At 36.3% G+C, this 16760-nt stretch overlaps 1 protein-coding gene and 1 long non-coding RNA gene across 2 annotated transcripts in view; one reads left to right on the top strand and one right to left on the bottom strand.

Annotated features, from left to right (window-relative positions):
• Pgant3 (Polypeptide N-Acetylgalactosaminyltransferase 3) overlaps positions 1 to 11591 on the top strand; it is a 28495-nt gene extending 16904 nt beyond the window's left edge. The window contains exons 6-9 of the mRNA XM_074176088.1: positions 4099 to 4467; positions 7154 to 7378; positions 7911 to 8085; positions 11330 to 11591. Of these exons, the coding sequence (XP_074032189.1) occupies positions 4099 to 4467; positions 7154 to 7378; positions 7911 to 8085; positions 11330 to 11470 (910 nt within the window). The 3' untranslated portion in view covers positions 11471 to 11591. The remainder of the gene's footprint in view (positions 1 to 4098; positions 4468 to 7153; positions 7379 to 7910; positions 8086 to 11329) is intronic.
• The window catches only part of LOC141482587 (uncharacterized), a 62715-nt gene that overhangs the window by 27184 nt on the left and 18771 nt on the right, over positions 1 to 16760 (bottom strand). The gene's annotated exons all lie outside the window — the stretch shown is intronic.

Below are 16760 nucleotides of genomic sequence, written 5' to 3'. Positions count from 1 at the left end.
GAATGGAAAATTCTGAATTCAGAAATGAATATACTTTAACAAACTAAAAAAACACGCTTTTAAAGAACATCGATCTAAAAAGTTAAGAATGTTCGTTATTGTTTTAGGCTTATTTAAAAAAATATTTTTAACTTTTCAGTTCAATGTTCTTTAAAAGCGTGTTTTTTAGTTTTAAAACTATATTTATTTTTCATTTTTTAGTTTCGTATGCTATAAAAGCGTGTTTTTAGTCTTTTTAAACTATATTTATTTTATGTAAACTTTGGGATCAATCAGTCGTACATTGTTTAGAAAAATGACCATTGATATTTTCCGATTCCGGAGAGGAAGCCTAAAAATCAGATACCAAGCCCAAAGAAAACAGCAGGCGCGCAAAGGAGGGTTACAAATAAGGTAGCAGGCGCGCGTGTTGATGAAAAAATATACTTTTTTAAAATGAAGAAATACGTGTAAAGTGATGTCAAATTATATCAAGGAGGTTACGTACAGTGCCATCTGCCCGCGAATAGATCAAGCAATAATGTTGGTAATTCTGTTGCAAATTTTTCGAATCATATTTAACTCAACGAGTTCACGCGATTTTTCATGGTTCAGTTCTGGGGCCACTTCCTTTCATTATTTACATTAAATGATATATTTGAACATCTTCATTACATTAATGGTATTTTATTCGCAGACCATGCTACATTTTATCATTCCGATTCAAATTTAATGAATTTGAAAGAAAAATACTTGTCAATTTTGACAAATATAAATAAGTGACTGATACCAAATAAAGTAACACAAAATGAGACAAAAACTCAGGAAATTACCTTCACTATGAGCAGTAAATTGAATCAGCATGACTCCGTAAAACTTTAAGGTATAACCTTAGACCAGTCCCTCAAGTGGACAGAACATCTTGACTGCCAAGCAAAAAAACTATCTAGTCAACTATTTTTGCTAAGGAGACTCAAAAAATCAGTTAGTCCGGATGTGCTTCTGATCTCATATTTCTCATCATTCCATTCTCATGTGTCTTATGGAACTGTGTTATGGGGCAACTCTACACATGCTCATCGAATCATGACATTACAGAAACCTGCTGTAAGAATAGTCGCCGGTTTAGGTCTTCGGGCCGAAATTACTTTCAAAAACTTAACATATTAACAGTTCCTTCTATTTATATTTATTTGAGTTTACTGGAGATTCACAAAAATTGCCATACATATCCTAGAAGTGACACAAACCATACATATAATATAGGCATGGTTCTTTTCTTGTAAATAAAAGATTTAGATTAGAGACTTCATCTCGAAACAGTTTAAATTTGAACCTTTATAATTTTCTGCCAGAGTACCATAAAAATTTGAGTTATGCCGAATTTAAATTTAAAATAAAAAATTTCTTAATGGCTCACAGTCTCTACACAGTGAACGAATATTTTCAGATACCGACTATATGTTGACACAATAATTCTTTATTATACTTTTTATTTTTATCTTATTTGTGTAATATCCTGTCTGTATATTTGTTTTTTACATGTGTCTGTATATGTTCATGTATATATGTATGTATGTATATATTCATCTCATATTTTTATTTATTTTGATAAGGTGCTTTGATTGTCACATACAGTGTGTCAATTTGAAAACTTCCCACCCTCAATATCTCCCTTCCAGTACATAATATGAAAAAATGGTCAGACAGGTCAACTTTATTTGCAAGGGGGACACTCTGAATGAATATTTTCAACCCTCGGGGTTCAACCCCCTAGGAGGGGTGGATGTTACCCTCAGAATTTCAAATGGAAAGGGGGGTCAAGTGGCACATCATTTTGAAGGGCATTCAATTCTCTTGCCAATGATACCTTTTTCATTAGTTTTTGATGAGCAGTTTTTGAACAATAACGTTCCAAACGAACGGTGATTAGAAGTGAATAAGAATAAATGATTAAAACTCGCCCGCACTAGATGTTTGGTATTCAGGTTGGTATTCAAAACAAATGATTGTAATGGACTATTGGAAAAGGTGAGCATCGTACTAGGTAGCATCGTTCCAACCCTTGAGTAATATTCGAATTCGTGGATGTGAGAGGAATGTAGAACTACTTAGTTAACGAAATACGCATCGAGTGCAAACAAAAAATACTAAATTGCAAAAAACAAATTTCAACCATCTTGTTACGCTTTATCTGATAATATGTTCAAAATGTTGTCCATTCTGCTCTAAACAGTAATACAGTCTGTTTTCGAACTCCTCTCGAACATTTTGGAAAACTTCACCACTAATTGACCGGCATGCTGCTGTAATTCGTCCTTTGAGGTCATCCATATCAGTGGGCTGTGTTTTATAAACGACAGATTTGAGATATCCCCAAAGAAAAAAATCTAATGGAGTCAAATCCGGTGATCTCGGTGGCCACTCAATTGATCCCCTTCTGCCAATCCATCTCTCCCGGAATCGCTCGTTCAACCATTGTCGGACGGGGCGAAAATAATGAGGTGGCGCACCGTCCTGTTGGAAATGTAACAAATCTTCCTGCAACAGTAAATTACCGTGTGCATCAATTTGAGTTTCGAGCTCGTGAGTTATAAGTGGATCGATAGGTGCTTGAAGCATATCTAGGTACAGATCACCATTCAAGTTTTCTTCAAAAAATAAAGGTCCGATAATGGCATTTCCAAGAATACCAGCCCAAACATTAACTTTTTGTGGGTGTTGTGTATGTCCTTCTCGAAAATTGTGAGGGTTTTCGTCACTCCAATAGCGACAATTTTGCCTATTAACATTGCCATTCAGGAAAAATGAACATTCATCACTGAAACAGATATTGAACAGAAGATTAGGTAAAGCATTGATTCGAAGAGTCATGATTTCACAGAATTCTATTCTTCTGTCATAATCATCCTCATGGAGCTCGTGGAGAATCTGCATTTTATATGGATGAAATTTGTGCATTTTCAGTGCTTTCCTTACAGTCTCGTGTGACATTCCCGTCTGTTCTGCTACTGATCGTAAGGAGCTAGTCGGTTCTGCAGCAAATGTTCCCAACACCTCAATTTGAGCATCCTCATTCAGTACTCTGGGTTATTCCTTTTTTTATTCTTCACCGAACCAGTTTCGGAAAACTTTGTCACCAAATCAAGCACATACCGGTGACTTATATTAAGATTTGGATTTCTTTCATTAAAAAGAGATGCCGCCCTTCGTGCGCACTTGCCCACCTCTCCATAAATAAAAATTATTTCAATTTGGTCTTGGATAGTGTAAACCATTCTTACAATTTATACACTTTCTAAGGTATCGCTGATCAGCTCAACAAATGAAACTGAAATGATAGTACTACCAAATGGCTTGAATGCGATGAACACCTTTTTTGCTCAAAAAACGATACTTTTTATAGCAGAAGTAACAAAAAAGGGATAAGAGTTTTAAATCCGATAATAAACCCAAATGAAAGTCACCGAAATCAGATAACTAATTAATGTAAATTTTTTGAGGCTTGTCTAATTTTACCCCTGATGGAAAGTTGAAAAGCTGACCCGTCATCACAAGTTTTACTTATAAGAGAGTCAATAAATTGTATTTCTTTGCATACTAACTTGATAACCAGGCATTTTAGTATAGGCCAATTCTAATTACTTCTATTAGTTTAGAACTACATTTTCAGATACTGCTGATCGGAAAATAATAAATGAGGGCACCGTCGGCAAGCGAATTGAATGCCCTTCAAAATGATGTGCCACTTGACCCCCCTTTCCATTTGAAATTCTGAGGGTAACATCCACCCCTCCTAGGGGGTTGAACCCCGAGGGTTGAAAATATTCATTCAGAGTGTCCCCCTTGCAAATAAAGTTGACCTGTCTGACCATTTTTTCATATTATGTACTGGAAGGGAGATATTGAGGGTGGGAAGTTTTCAAATTGACACACTGTATATCTTGTAATTGACCTGCTACAAATAATTTTTCTTATAACGTAGTCAATAAATGAATTATTATTATTATTATACATATCCCAAAAATGAGAGTTACAAACATACATACATAAAGGTGAAGCTAATGAAAGCGTGTTAAAAAAATAATAAAAAAAGTTACTCAACTTTTTTTTTCTCAGATGGTACACTTTGGGTGGAAGAGAAATGAAACTGCGAAGAAACGACGCAACGCAACCATTCAACTCTCCAACTATGGCCGGAGGCTTATTCGCTATGGACAGAAAGTACTTTTTCGAAATTGGCGCCTACGATGAAAATATGAACGTCTGGGGAGGAGAAAACTTGGAAATGTCCTTCAGAGTTTGGCAGTGCGGCGGGAGGATACAAATAGCTCCTTGTTCCCGAGTGGGCCACATTTTCAGAAAATCATCTCCGTATTCTTTTCCTGGCGGTATCAACAAGACCCTTTTCTCGAATTTGGCGAGAGTAGCTTTGGTCTGGATGGACGAGTGGGCTAATTTCTATTTCAAATATAATGAACAAGCAAGGTACGTGTTCAAGATAGTTGTATTAGGTCGTTTCAAAAGTGTTGTCCGTTTTAACGGCAAAAATCGAACATGTCGCAAATAGCTAGACCATCAAAAAACATATTGCGAAGAATTTTTTTCACTTGTTTTTTCACTTGTCATAATGTTTGATAAAAAAATTTTGAAATTGAAATTTTTCGAACGAAAAACGTTTATTACTTCTATAAGTCATTAATTTTTTTCCAAAAGTAAAAGTATTATTCCTTTTGTGATTGTGTTTCTTGTGTATGTACTTATATATTTGTGTATATACCTATAAAGGTCTAGCTCAAGGTTTATTTTTTGTGACTCACCTTATTTTATTTGCAACACATTACTTTTCATAACATTTTGGTATAACTTGTGTGAATAAATTCAAATGCAAATAATCCATCTCAGTCACAGAATCAGATGGAATGAGGTCTAACATTTGCCCGAAATACTCTTCAAACACACCTTCGTTCATGTCTTCATGGTAACCGCCAGAATGCTTCAATTCAAACATCAATAAACCACCCACAACAAAACCATCAACACTTCCACTTCCTCTTCTTCTTCTTCTCAGCAAAATTGTGATAATTCCCTTCACCAGGAGGAGAAAATTGGACGATTTAACGCCACTTCCCCCCAATGGTGAGGTCATTGCATTTGGAACGGAGGTGAAATATCTTTGCATTGTCCTTGATAAAAAACTCACCTGGAACTGGTTTACACAAAGCCAGACTGTCCCTATGTTCGAAGGATTTGTGGTAAAACTTGGGGTTTATATCCCTATCAAATCCATTGGATTCATGTGATGATTGTCAGACCAATGATCACTTATGGAGCAATTGCCTGGTGGCCGAAGGCTTTACAGGAGAAACAGCACTGGCTTACAGAAACAGGCTTGTCTGGCCATCAGTTCCACACCGACAGCGGCCATGGAGATCCTTCTAGATCTACCTCCTCTCCACATTTTTCTGGAAAGAGAGGCTGGATTGGCTTCATGTAGACTTGTGCACATTGCCAATTGCACAAATCTATCTAATGCAGAGTACAACAGACTGTTGGTTGAATCTGGAAATCATAGCATTCTGGGAATGACCTCTGACTTTATGCCTCCAACTGTCAACTACGAACAGCCTTATGAAGTACTGCTCTCGAGTAGAAAGAACTGGATCCTCCTGCAGAAGGAAATATAAGGAACAGATAGTTGTTGGTTCACAGATGGATCAATTGTACCTTCACGTTCTGGTGCAGATGTTTTCAGTCGCAGACCCAGGACAGAGATATCAACCTGCCTAGGAACCTATGCGACTGTATTTCAAGCGAAAATTTATGCTATTGAGTTGTATGCAGAGAGATTGGAAGAATTCAACCTCATACACAAGTTAATGAAAACATTCTCGGGCAGTAAAGCGGCGTTGGAAGCCCTTGGGTCCTACCGTGCACCTTCCCAATTGCCAAAAATGACTCTCCTCGATAGGAAGACTTAACAGATTGTCTCTGGTCTGGATTCCTGGCTATACTGGCCTAGAAGGCAATGAGGCTGCTCTCTACCTTGCAAAGGAGGGTGCTGTAAGCAACTTTATCGGACCAGAACCTATCATTGACATCGCTTTAGGCTTTGCTGAACAAAGATTGAACACTTGGATGACAAAAAGATTTATGGACTACAGGCAGAATCTTTCAGGATTGACTCACTCCACACCTTTCACACCCTTCGAAGCTTGATACCAAACAGTTGGACTATAGTAGGGATGAACTACGATGTCTAACAGGTCTTCTCACAGGTCACTGTCATTTGAATCATCACATACAGAGATACGGACTGTCGGAAGACAGTGTGTGTTGCCTCTGGAAAATGACGAAACCGCAGAGCACACACTTTGTGGCTGCCTTCTTGGGGAACGAATCAGGTTTTTAGAGTTCGGCAGAGCCGTACTCTTACCATCTGACCTGAAAGACCACTCACCATACGAACTAATCGGCTTCGTTAAGCCACAATAACCACCATAATGCTTTGACTCAAACATCAATAAACTGCCTACAGTAAAACCATCAACACTTCCAACGTGGGTAATAATCAGTAGCTTTTCTTTTCCAGAAGGCGACTTAAATCTGTTAGACCAGTCTTCAAAAAATGCTTGACGTGAGCTTGTAATATTTCTGTTTCATCACATGCTTCCGAAGGTATGTCATTTAGCCAAGTTTCGTCCAAATAATGAATCTTTTTATTCTCACGTCGACAGTCTCATATGTGCCTTAGGTACTCATAATGTCTCCCACATCAAATAATTTCATCATTTTCACTTAGGAGCAATTTTTTATTTTGTTTTTTCCATTTGAGACTGAATTCTTTCAAACTGTTTCACAATTTCTTTCGGTCCATCATCATCATTAGATTACTTTCATTAGATTAGATTACTTTGATCTTTTCTCAAGGCTTCCGTTATTTTGTCAAGAATCTTTTCGACAACATTAAAAGAACATTTGCTAATTGATTCTACTGAAGAGAAAACTGAAGTAGCCATTTCAATTCACACATAGTTAGGCAATGATTGAGACGTCAAGGGCTTTATCATTAAATTCTATTCTACATGTGTTAAAGTACTTGATTCTGTAACTGTATCTGTTGCTACTTTCAAATATCGGTTGGGTGACTTTATGTAAGTATTCTTCTTTCCAGGAGTGTCAAAGATGACCAAAACATCACTTCAAGATTGGAATTGAAAAAAAGATTACAGTGCAAAAATTTTGAGTGGTACCTAGATAATATTTGGCCCCAACACTTCTTTCCAAAGAAAGATAGATTTTTTGGTCGAATTCGTAACCTAGGGGTGGACCTTTGTTTACTGAAACCAGACAGAAAGGGATTATCCAATCAACCGATGGGCATAGCAAAGATAGACAGGTTTGTATGCACTTCAAGCAAGATGCATAGTATATCACTGGTCTAATTACTTGGAACCCTTCTCTTTGTGGAATATTTTGCCAAAAACTCTCGATCTACAGCAATATTGATGAAGGAATAATGAAGAAAGAGATTTGATGAATTTCAGTATTCCATTTATAGAGGGGCTCTGAGTACACCTCAAAAGACACTGTTTGACACTGTCAAGTTGGTACTTCACTTCAATGTCTACGTTTGGAAATAAAATGATATTAGGTGAAAGATTTCTTTCAAGAATATGGTCCATAAATTGAAGATTTGAGCAAAATATGCTCGACACATTTCGGTGCTTACACTATCAACATGTGAGCAAAATTTAGACATAATCTCATTGCTTCCATGAAGAGTTTTTGACAGAACAATCAGTCAACACACCAACACACACAACAATCAGTAAAACCACCAGAATTTCTATGCATCTTGACTCTAAGCTAGAATTTTTTTGAAGATGCTAAAATTATATAAACGAACAAAATTTTCATTTCTGAAACAGATGTTTGGGAGATGACGTACAAATGGAAATGTTCGTGATGACCAACGACGGTTTCATAATGACAGATGATTCAATCTGTTTGGATGCTCCTGAACGGATAGGTTTGGGACCTCTGAAAGTTAGGATTATGGCTTGCAGCGGATCTACACGACAGAAATGGGAATTCGATGAGAAGGTAAACTTAGATTTGTAACATCAGAAAGATACTTCAAACAAGACATTTACATTAATATATTTCCAGTCAGTAATTTATATACAGGGTGGGGCACCGAAAACGAAACAGATCGAATATCTTCAAAACACATGTGTTCTGAAAAAAATGCAAAAACACGTTGATTTGTAATCCAAGTGTGACATTTTCCTATCATAACCTCAACTGTCATATATCTCTCAGTGACTATCACCCAAACAATTTGAGTTGGGAAAGTAGTGTGACACATCGTTGAAAACGTAATTTTATAAGGAATTCAGCCATGTTGATTTTAGCTACCTGACTTTCGATTTTGGCGCCTTCCTGCGGGAAAAAACCTGTTTCGTATTCCAAATTACGATACTTCATTCGCAAACTAATTTGACATAAATTCGGTGACAATGCATTATGGAGTTTCTCTAGGGGAAAAACAAGATGGCGGCTTCACAATGACGGACAAGATTTGCAATTATGGTTCGATTTGATTCAAAATTGATAAGTTGCGGTTTTCAGGGTCGGAAATTATGAATTGTTTTTCAATGCAAAAAAATCAAGATAGTGGCTCCAAAATGGCGGACGAAATTTGTAATTATGGTTCGATTTAACCCTATGTTCACAACACATGTGTTGTGAACATAGGTAATGCAAAAACACTTCAATTTTAAATCCAAGGGGGATAAATCTTATCGTTACCTCAACTGTCATACTTCTCTCCCCACCCCTTGTTCATTTATATAATTTGATTAGGGAAAGTACTGAAGGTGACACAGCATTGAAAAGGTAATTTCATAAGGAATTCAGATATGTGAGTGTTCGCTACTTAACTTTTCATTTTGGCGCTCGATTGCAGGAAAAACAACTGTTTCGTTTTTCAATTCACATTTTATTTGAAAGGTAATATGAACAATTCACGAAAAAAGAACAACAGTTGAAAAAATCATCGCAAACTACTTTAATTCATAGTAGATGCTCAAAGTGTTCGCCATGAACCGCCATAAATGAGTATAAGTTATTCTCGAAAGGGGTGGGGAGAGAAGTATGACAGTTGAGGTAACGATAAGGTTTGTCCCCTTGGATTTAAAATTGACGTGTTTTTGCATTATGTTCACAGCACATGTGTTAAAAGCAACTCGTTTTCGGTGTCGGGTTGAATCGAACCATAATTACAAATTTCGTCCGCCATTTTGGAGCCACATCTTGTTTTTTTGCATTGAAAAACAATTCATAATTTCCAACCCTGAGAACCACAAGTTAACTAAAATTGACATGGCTGAATTTCTTATAAAATTACCTTTTCAACGATGCATCACACTTACTACTTTCCCTATTCAAATTGTTTGGATTATAGTCACCGAGAGGTGTGGGAAGAGGTATGACAGTTGAGGTTATGATAGGAAGATGTCCTCCTTGGATTACAAATAGACGTATTTTTTAATTTTTTTCAGAACACATATGTTTTGAAGATATTCGATCTGTTTCGTTTTCGGTGTCCCACCCTGTATATTATATCTCACTTTGCAACAGAAACTGACTATAAACTATTATATATGTGTGTTCGGATAGGTTTCCGCGGTCAGTAGTATGTTGTCGTTGAGTTCGGATTGAACCGCGTCTGTAGTTTTGTATTCGACGTTTCGGCTCCCATTTTGAAGCCATTCTCAAGAATTTGAAAGAATTTGATGTGACTTGACGCCGGGGCCTCAATCTGCCTACTCACCAGGTGTTGTCATGAGTTCTCTCTAAGGTCTCAATCTGCCTACTCCTTAGATTGAACTGAGGTGTCGATGTGTATTCAGTTGTAGTTATATCGGTGTAAATTACTGAAGTGGAAATTTGGGGGCGAGAAATGTGGGGGCGGGAAATGTGGGGGCTGGGCTTCGGGTGATTACCATCACCGGGAGTCTTGGTGGAGGTGAGCATCGGGAAATTAGGGGTTTCCAGGCAGTTGGAAGTCTCTGACCGTCATCACGTTTGTTCAGCCAATTTTGTCACTTACATCTTTAATGCAGGGAAGAAAAGCTTTGTGGGGACGCTGTTGTCTTTTGGATCTTTGGAACTGGACGGAGAAGTTTGTTGACGACGGATGGATCTTTCAATTTGATGGTCTGTTAATTCATTTTGAAGAAGAGCTGATTTGAGTTGGGCCGGCTCTTGTGGTTTGTTGAGGTGGTCTGTGAGGTTGATAGATCTGTGGATGAGAGAATTCAAGACGGGGTTGGTTTGTGCTGGATGATGGTGGGAGTTTGCGTTGAGGTATCTGTTTGTGTGTGTGTGTTGGTTTACTGTAGACCGTGTGGGTGACGGAGTTATTGTCCCTTCTTTTGGACAGTGAATTGTTAATTGATGTAAATATTCAGGAAATACACACGAGAATGAGTTGTTGATTCCTTCAGCTAAGGTTGCTAAAGCATTCTCTGGTAGATGTAGGAGGACCTTCGCATCATCCAAACCTTATGTATTTTTTGTATTTGTTATCGAGAGTGTCAACTATATCATATGATTCAGTGGAGAAAAAATGATTCTCTAACAGCGATATTTTTTTATGCGGACCTTCTTGTCGCAAAATATTACCGGTAATATTATCGACTAATTGCAATAATAGTTGATAAACAGGTAACTTTGTATAGATGATTGACTAGAAGTTTGCAATATACATTTGTTTTCAACTTACACTCCGGTCTTTGAAGCGGAACCCAATTTAATATATAGTATTCATAAGATCTCTTCGTTTTTGTCAATAGTAGTTTCGATAGTATGGTACGTTTTCTGAGTTTCGAACACGAATTCTTTATTTTTTAAGCTTTTGTTTCATCTAGCTGCAGGGGAAGAAAGATATCGGCCTCCTTGGAGAGCCTCGTTTTTATTTGATATTCTGTCTATCCCATACATGGCCAGCGATGAAGTTTCCATTACAAACAACTATGATCACTTTAAAGACCATGAAGAGTAACTCAAGTAAGGGTAATAGGTTCATGAATTTTATCTAGGTAATGACTGTTATGAAGATGGATCATCTAAGCTAAATAGTAACGATCTGACGTGCTTCATGAAACGTCCATCGAAAATAAATCATTTCGAATAAAATCACCTCAGAAATTTAAATTTCACTCACTGATGTCCTAGATATGGTCATCAAGCAACTTTTCAACCTTTTGAGACAACAAAAAAATTAATTTATATTTTCCTTCCACATCTGAACATACTAATAATGTCTGCCTTTCAATTACAGACAAAGGAGCTACGTCATAAAACGAATCATAAGTGCCTTGATGTGAGCAGTTCCAAAGAATTTACCGAAGGATTAGTTATCACTGATTGCAATGGAAAAAAAACGCAAAGATGGAGTTTGGAGTCTGTACCCTGGAAGTGACTGTGAGAAAAGACACATTCGGAAGTTTTAGTGTAATTACATGACTGACATAATAACCCAATCAATGAAGAACTGTGTTTGTATTTTTATGACTACTTCAATAATAAAATTTTATAATAAATGTTCAGTATTTCATTAGTGAAAACTGATTTAACAAACCGTTTCTGATTTTTGAAAATTTTTTCACAAAATACATCGGAAACGATTTGTTCTTCACAAACTTCAATTTAAATTTTGATAGACAAAATATTTTCCAAAAAAATGTCTATGGAAAAGCGACGTTTTTCCTATAGATAAATTAGATAATAAAATTAAAATGTATGGAGCTTCAACATATTACAGACAAATAACAGAAAAAGTGGCCTTATTTTTACTAACATAATATAAGATAAGATATATATTTCATTTTTCCAAGTACACATGGTATATATAAGACAGACATAAATATACATAGAAAAAACAAAAAAGCTGAAAATGGAACATAATTATCGAAACATATACAAATACAGTCAAAATAATTTCAAAAGTAATATTAAAAGAAAACATAACTCACTTTTCTTCATGATTTAAAAATTCACTGAGTGAATGAAATGTCTTCAATTGTTTTTTAAACTTTTTGTGATCGGGAATATCCTAAAAGGTGGTTGAGAGCCATTTTGCCCTTGAAAGCCATTGCCCCGGCATGTCTAATATGATTTTCATGGTTTTGTCTAGTAGATAAATCGTGTATATTGTGAGATCTAGTGAACGATGACAAATTTGAGTGGATGTAAGAGTAATAAACAGTAAGACATAAATAAACAAGACATTAAATTTACAAGTAGAACAGGTAATAAATTGGAAAAGTTAGGCAAAAATAAAGATGAAACGTCCAAACTCGAAAAATCAGGAGTATTTAAATTGAATTGGGAAAATTGCCCTAAGGTATGTATTGGTCAAACTGGCAGAACATTCAGTAATCGCATCCAGGAACATCATTTGAACTATGTTAATGAGAAAACAAGTTCAAATCATATTTTAGAAAAAAATCATATGTTTTGAAAATTTGCATATAGAAAATAAATGTTTTGAAGCTGAATCATTTATAATTTTTAAGTGTGATGCTTTTCTACTAGATATTCTTGTATTTGAATATATTTTTCTTTTTATGTAGTTAAGTTAGATAATTTCATCTCAAAAACAAGTGTTGGCTCACTTATTGGATAGGTATCATTCATGAAAAAAATTGTATTTGCTGTATACCTTATTTTCCATTAATATTATTATTTTTATTAGTATTATTATTATATTGAACATTAGAAATCGATTTTCACTAGTTCGGACTTCCATTGTCTACTATATAAAATGATTTGAAATCCCTGAAACAACTAAAAAAGAAGAATTGAAAATGAATATCTGAAAATAACAATTATATTAACCAAAATAATCACACGTTAAAAGGTAAGACCTCGTTAGTCCTTAACTCGCACAAGTTTCTCAACTTCTGAGAGTTGTCGTTTGTATGGGGGCGGCAGCTGATTAACGGAAAAACAGATTATAAACAGAAAATAAACCTGAAATGAAATAATGGTGAAATAAAATACAAGTAAAAATAGAACAATTGAATAAATAAAAATAAAGAAATGAAAAAATAAAATAAAAATGAAAAGTGAGAGATTCCAAGTCACGTCAGTTCACGAAGTTTCGATTGTTAGTATCTACAATCGTCTTCGGGTGATGACTGGACTGATTCCTCCGAGAGATGACTATTTAACGGGTGTGAAGTTATCCACATCCACAACGTACACTGAGAAAAAATATCGCATTATTATTTTTTCCTTTACCGACTCTGCACTCCTACCATTTTTCAATATAATACGCTTATTGACTAAATTAGTAAAAAAACAGAACCGTCCTAGTTTATTAAACTGTCTGAAGGGTGAAAATAGGGTGTAAATATTTAAAAAAAACGTAACATGAAAAATCGACTTTGTACACCTACAAAATTGAAATATGTTTTTCCTGATGCTCTACCCGACAGAAAAAACTTCACGTCATAGTTTTCCAGGCCGTCTGAGGGGGTGAAAATGGGGTGGAAAGTTGAAAAAATCATATATTTGATAATTGACTTTGTACACCTACAAGATTAAGATATGTCATTCTTGACACCCGATTTGACGAGAAAAACTCAACGTTATAGTTTTCCAGGCCGTCTGAGGGGGTGAAAATGGGGTGGAAACTTGAAAAAATCTTATATTTAAAAATTGTCTTAGTACATCTATGATATTGAGATATGTTATTGCTGACACCCGATTTGACGAGAAAAACTTCACGTTATAGTTTTCCAGGCCGTCTGAGGGGGTGGAAATGGGGTGGAATCTTGAAAAAATCATATATTTAAAAGTTGACTTTGTACACCTACAAGATTAAAGTATGTTATTCTTGACACCCGATTTGACGAGAAAAACTTCACGTTATAGTTTTCCAGGCCGTCTGAGGGGGTGGAAATGGGGTGGAATCTTGAAAAAATCATATATTTAAAAGTTGACTTTGTACACCTACAAGATTAAAGTATGTTATTCTTGACACCCGATTTGACGAGAAAAACTTCACGTTATAGTTTTCCAGGCCGTCTGAGGGGGTGGAAATGGGGTGGAATCTTGAAAAAATCATATATTTAAAAGTTGACTTTGTACACCTACAAGATTAAAGTATGTTATTCTTGACACCCGGTTTGACGAGAAAAACTTCACGTTATAGTTTTCCAGGCCGTCTGAGGGGGTGAAAATGGGGTGGAAAGTTGAAAAAATCATATATTTGATAATTGACTTTGTACACCTACAAGATTAAGATATGTCATTTTTGACACCCGATTTGACGAGAAAAACTCAACGTTATAGTTTTCCAGGCCGTCTGAGGGGGTGGAAATGGGGTGGAATCTTGAAAAAATCATATATTTGATAATTGACTTTGTACACCTACAAGATTAAGATATGTCATTTTTGACACCCGATTTGACGAGAAAAACTCAACGTTATAGTTTTCCAGGCCGTCTGAGGGGGTGAAAATGGGGTGGAATCTTGAAAAAATCATATATTTAAAAGTTGACTTTGTACACCTACAAGATTAAAGTATGTTATTCTTGACACCCGATTTGACGAGAAAAACTTCACGTTATAGTTTTCCAGGCCGTCTGAGGGGGTGGAAATGGGGTGGAATCTTGAAAAAATCATATATTTAAAAGTTGACTTTGTACACCTACAAGATTAAAGTATGTTATTCTTGACACCCGGTTTGACGAGAAAAACTTCACGTTATAGTTTTCCAGGCCGTCTGAAGGGGTGGAAATGGGGTGGAATCTTGAAAAAATTATATATTTAAAAATTGACTTTGTACACCTACAAGATTGAGGTATGTTATTCCTGATACCCGATTTGACGAGAAAAACTTCACGTTATAGTTTTCCAGGCCGTCTGAGGGGGTGGAAATGGGGTGGAATCTTGAAAAAATCATATATTTAAAAATTGACTTTGTACACCTACAAGATTGAGGTATGTTATTCCAGATACCCGATTTGACGAGAAAAACTTCACGTTATAGTTTTCCAGGCCGTCTGAGGGGGTGAAAATGGGGTGGAATCTTGAAAAAATCATATATTGAAAAATTGACTTTGTACACCTACAAGATTAAGGTATGTTATTCTTGACATCCGGTTTGACGAGAAAAACTTCACGTTATAGTTTTCCAGGCCGTCTGAGGGGGTGAAAATGGGGTGGAATCTTGAAAAAATTATATATTCAAAAATTGACTTTGTACACCTACAAACCTAACTCTTGTAGGTGTACAAAGTCAATTTTTAAATATAAGATTTTTTCAAATTTCCACCCCCTTTTCACCCCTCATACGGCCTGGAAAACTATAACGTGAAGTTTTTCTCGTCAAACCGGGTGTCAAGAATAACATACCTTAATCTTGTAGGTGTACAAAGTCGATTTTTCAATATATGATTTTTTCAAGATTCCACCCCATTTCCACCCCCTCAGACGGCCTGGAAAACTATAACGTGAAGTTTTTCTCATCAAACCGGGTGTCAAGAATAACATACCTTAATCTTGTAGGTGTACAAAGTCGATTTTTCAATATATGATTTTTTCAAGATTCCACCCCATTTCCACCCCCTCAGACGGCCTGGAAAACTATAACGTGAAGTTTTTCTCGTCAAATCGGGTGTCAGCAATAACATATCTGAATCTCATAGATGTACAAAGACAATTTTTAAATATAAGATTTTTTCAAGTTTCCACCCCATTTTCACCCCCTCAGACGGCCTGGAAAACTATAACGTTGAGTTTTTCTCGTCAAATCGGGTGTCAAGAATGACATATCTTAATCTTGTAGGTGTACAAAGTCAATTATCAAATATATGATTTTTTCAACTTTCCACCCCATTTTCACCCCCTCAGACGGCCTGGAAAACTATGACGTGAAGTTTTTTCTGTCGGGTAGAGCATCAGGAAAAACATATTTCAATTTTGTAGGTGTACAAAGTCGATTTTTCATGTTACGTTTTTTTTAAATATTTACACCCTATTTTCACCCCTTCAGACAGTTTAATAAACTAGGACGGTTCTGTTTTTTTACTAATTTAGTCAATAAGCGTATTATATTGAAAAATGGTAGGAGTGCAGAGTCGGTAAAGGAAAAAATAATAATGCGATATTTTTTTCTCAGTGTACGTTGTGGATGTGGATAACTTCACACCCGTGACTATTTATAGGTCGTTCGAGTACTTTCACTTATCCCCGCTTTCCATTTTCCGCTTTACTGGTTCCGTGGGAGATGACCGTTTTCGCGGGAGTTGGTCATTTTTCGCTTGATGATGGGTTTTCATATGTTGCGTATTTCTACGTTGGCTTGGCTGAATACGTTGTTGGACAACATGTATGCGGCTTCCTTGAATTCTCTCCTAAACCAATGTTCCTCTCTGTGCAAGATCTCAGCTTGGGACCACTCGATGTTGTGTTGATGGGTCCAAACATGGTCTGCTATTCCTGATTTGCTGGTTTCCCCTCGCTGTGTGTGTTTCTTGTGTTAGGCAATGCGAACATTCAATGGCCTCTTAGTTTCACCAATATAGGATTTTCCGCATTTACAGGGTATCCGGTAAATGCAATTCTTGGAATCGCAGTCCGCGTTTGGTGGCCTGGTTTTCGTGAGGCTGCTACGGATAGTGTTCCCAGATCTGAGGCAGGTTCTGATGTTATACTTGGACCCAATCGTTCTCATCATTTCCGATAATCTTCTGATATAG

This window comes from Leptinotarsa decemlineata, unplaced genomic scaffold, assembly GCF_025532065.1.
Source record: "Leptinotarsa decemlineata unplaced genomic scaffold, Ldec_3_MD MMD2_tig00001393_RagTag_RagTag, whole genome shotgun sequence".
In the NCBI taxonomy this organism is placed as follows: domain Eukaryota; kingdom Metazoa; phylum Arthropoda; class Insecta; order Coleoptera; family Chrysomelidae; genus Leptinotarsa; species Leptinotarsa decemlineata.
This window is presented reverse-complemented; position numbering and strand designations above follow the sequence as displayed.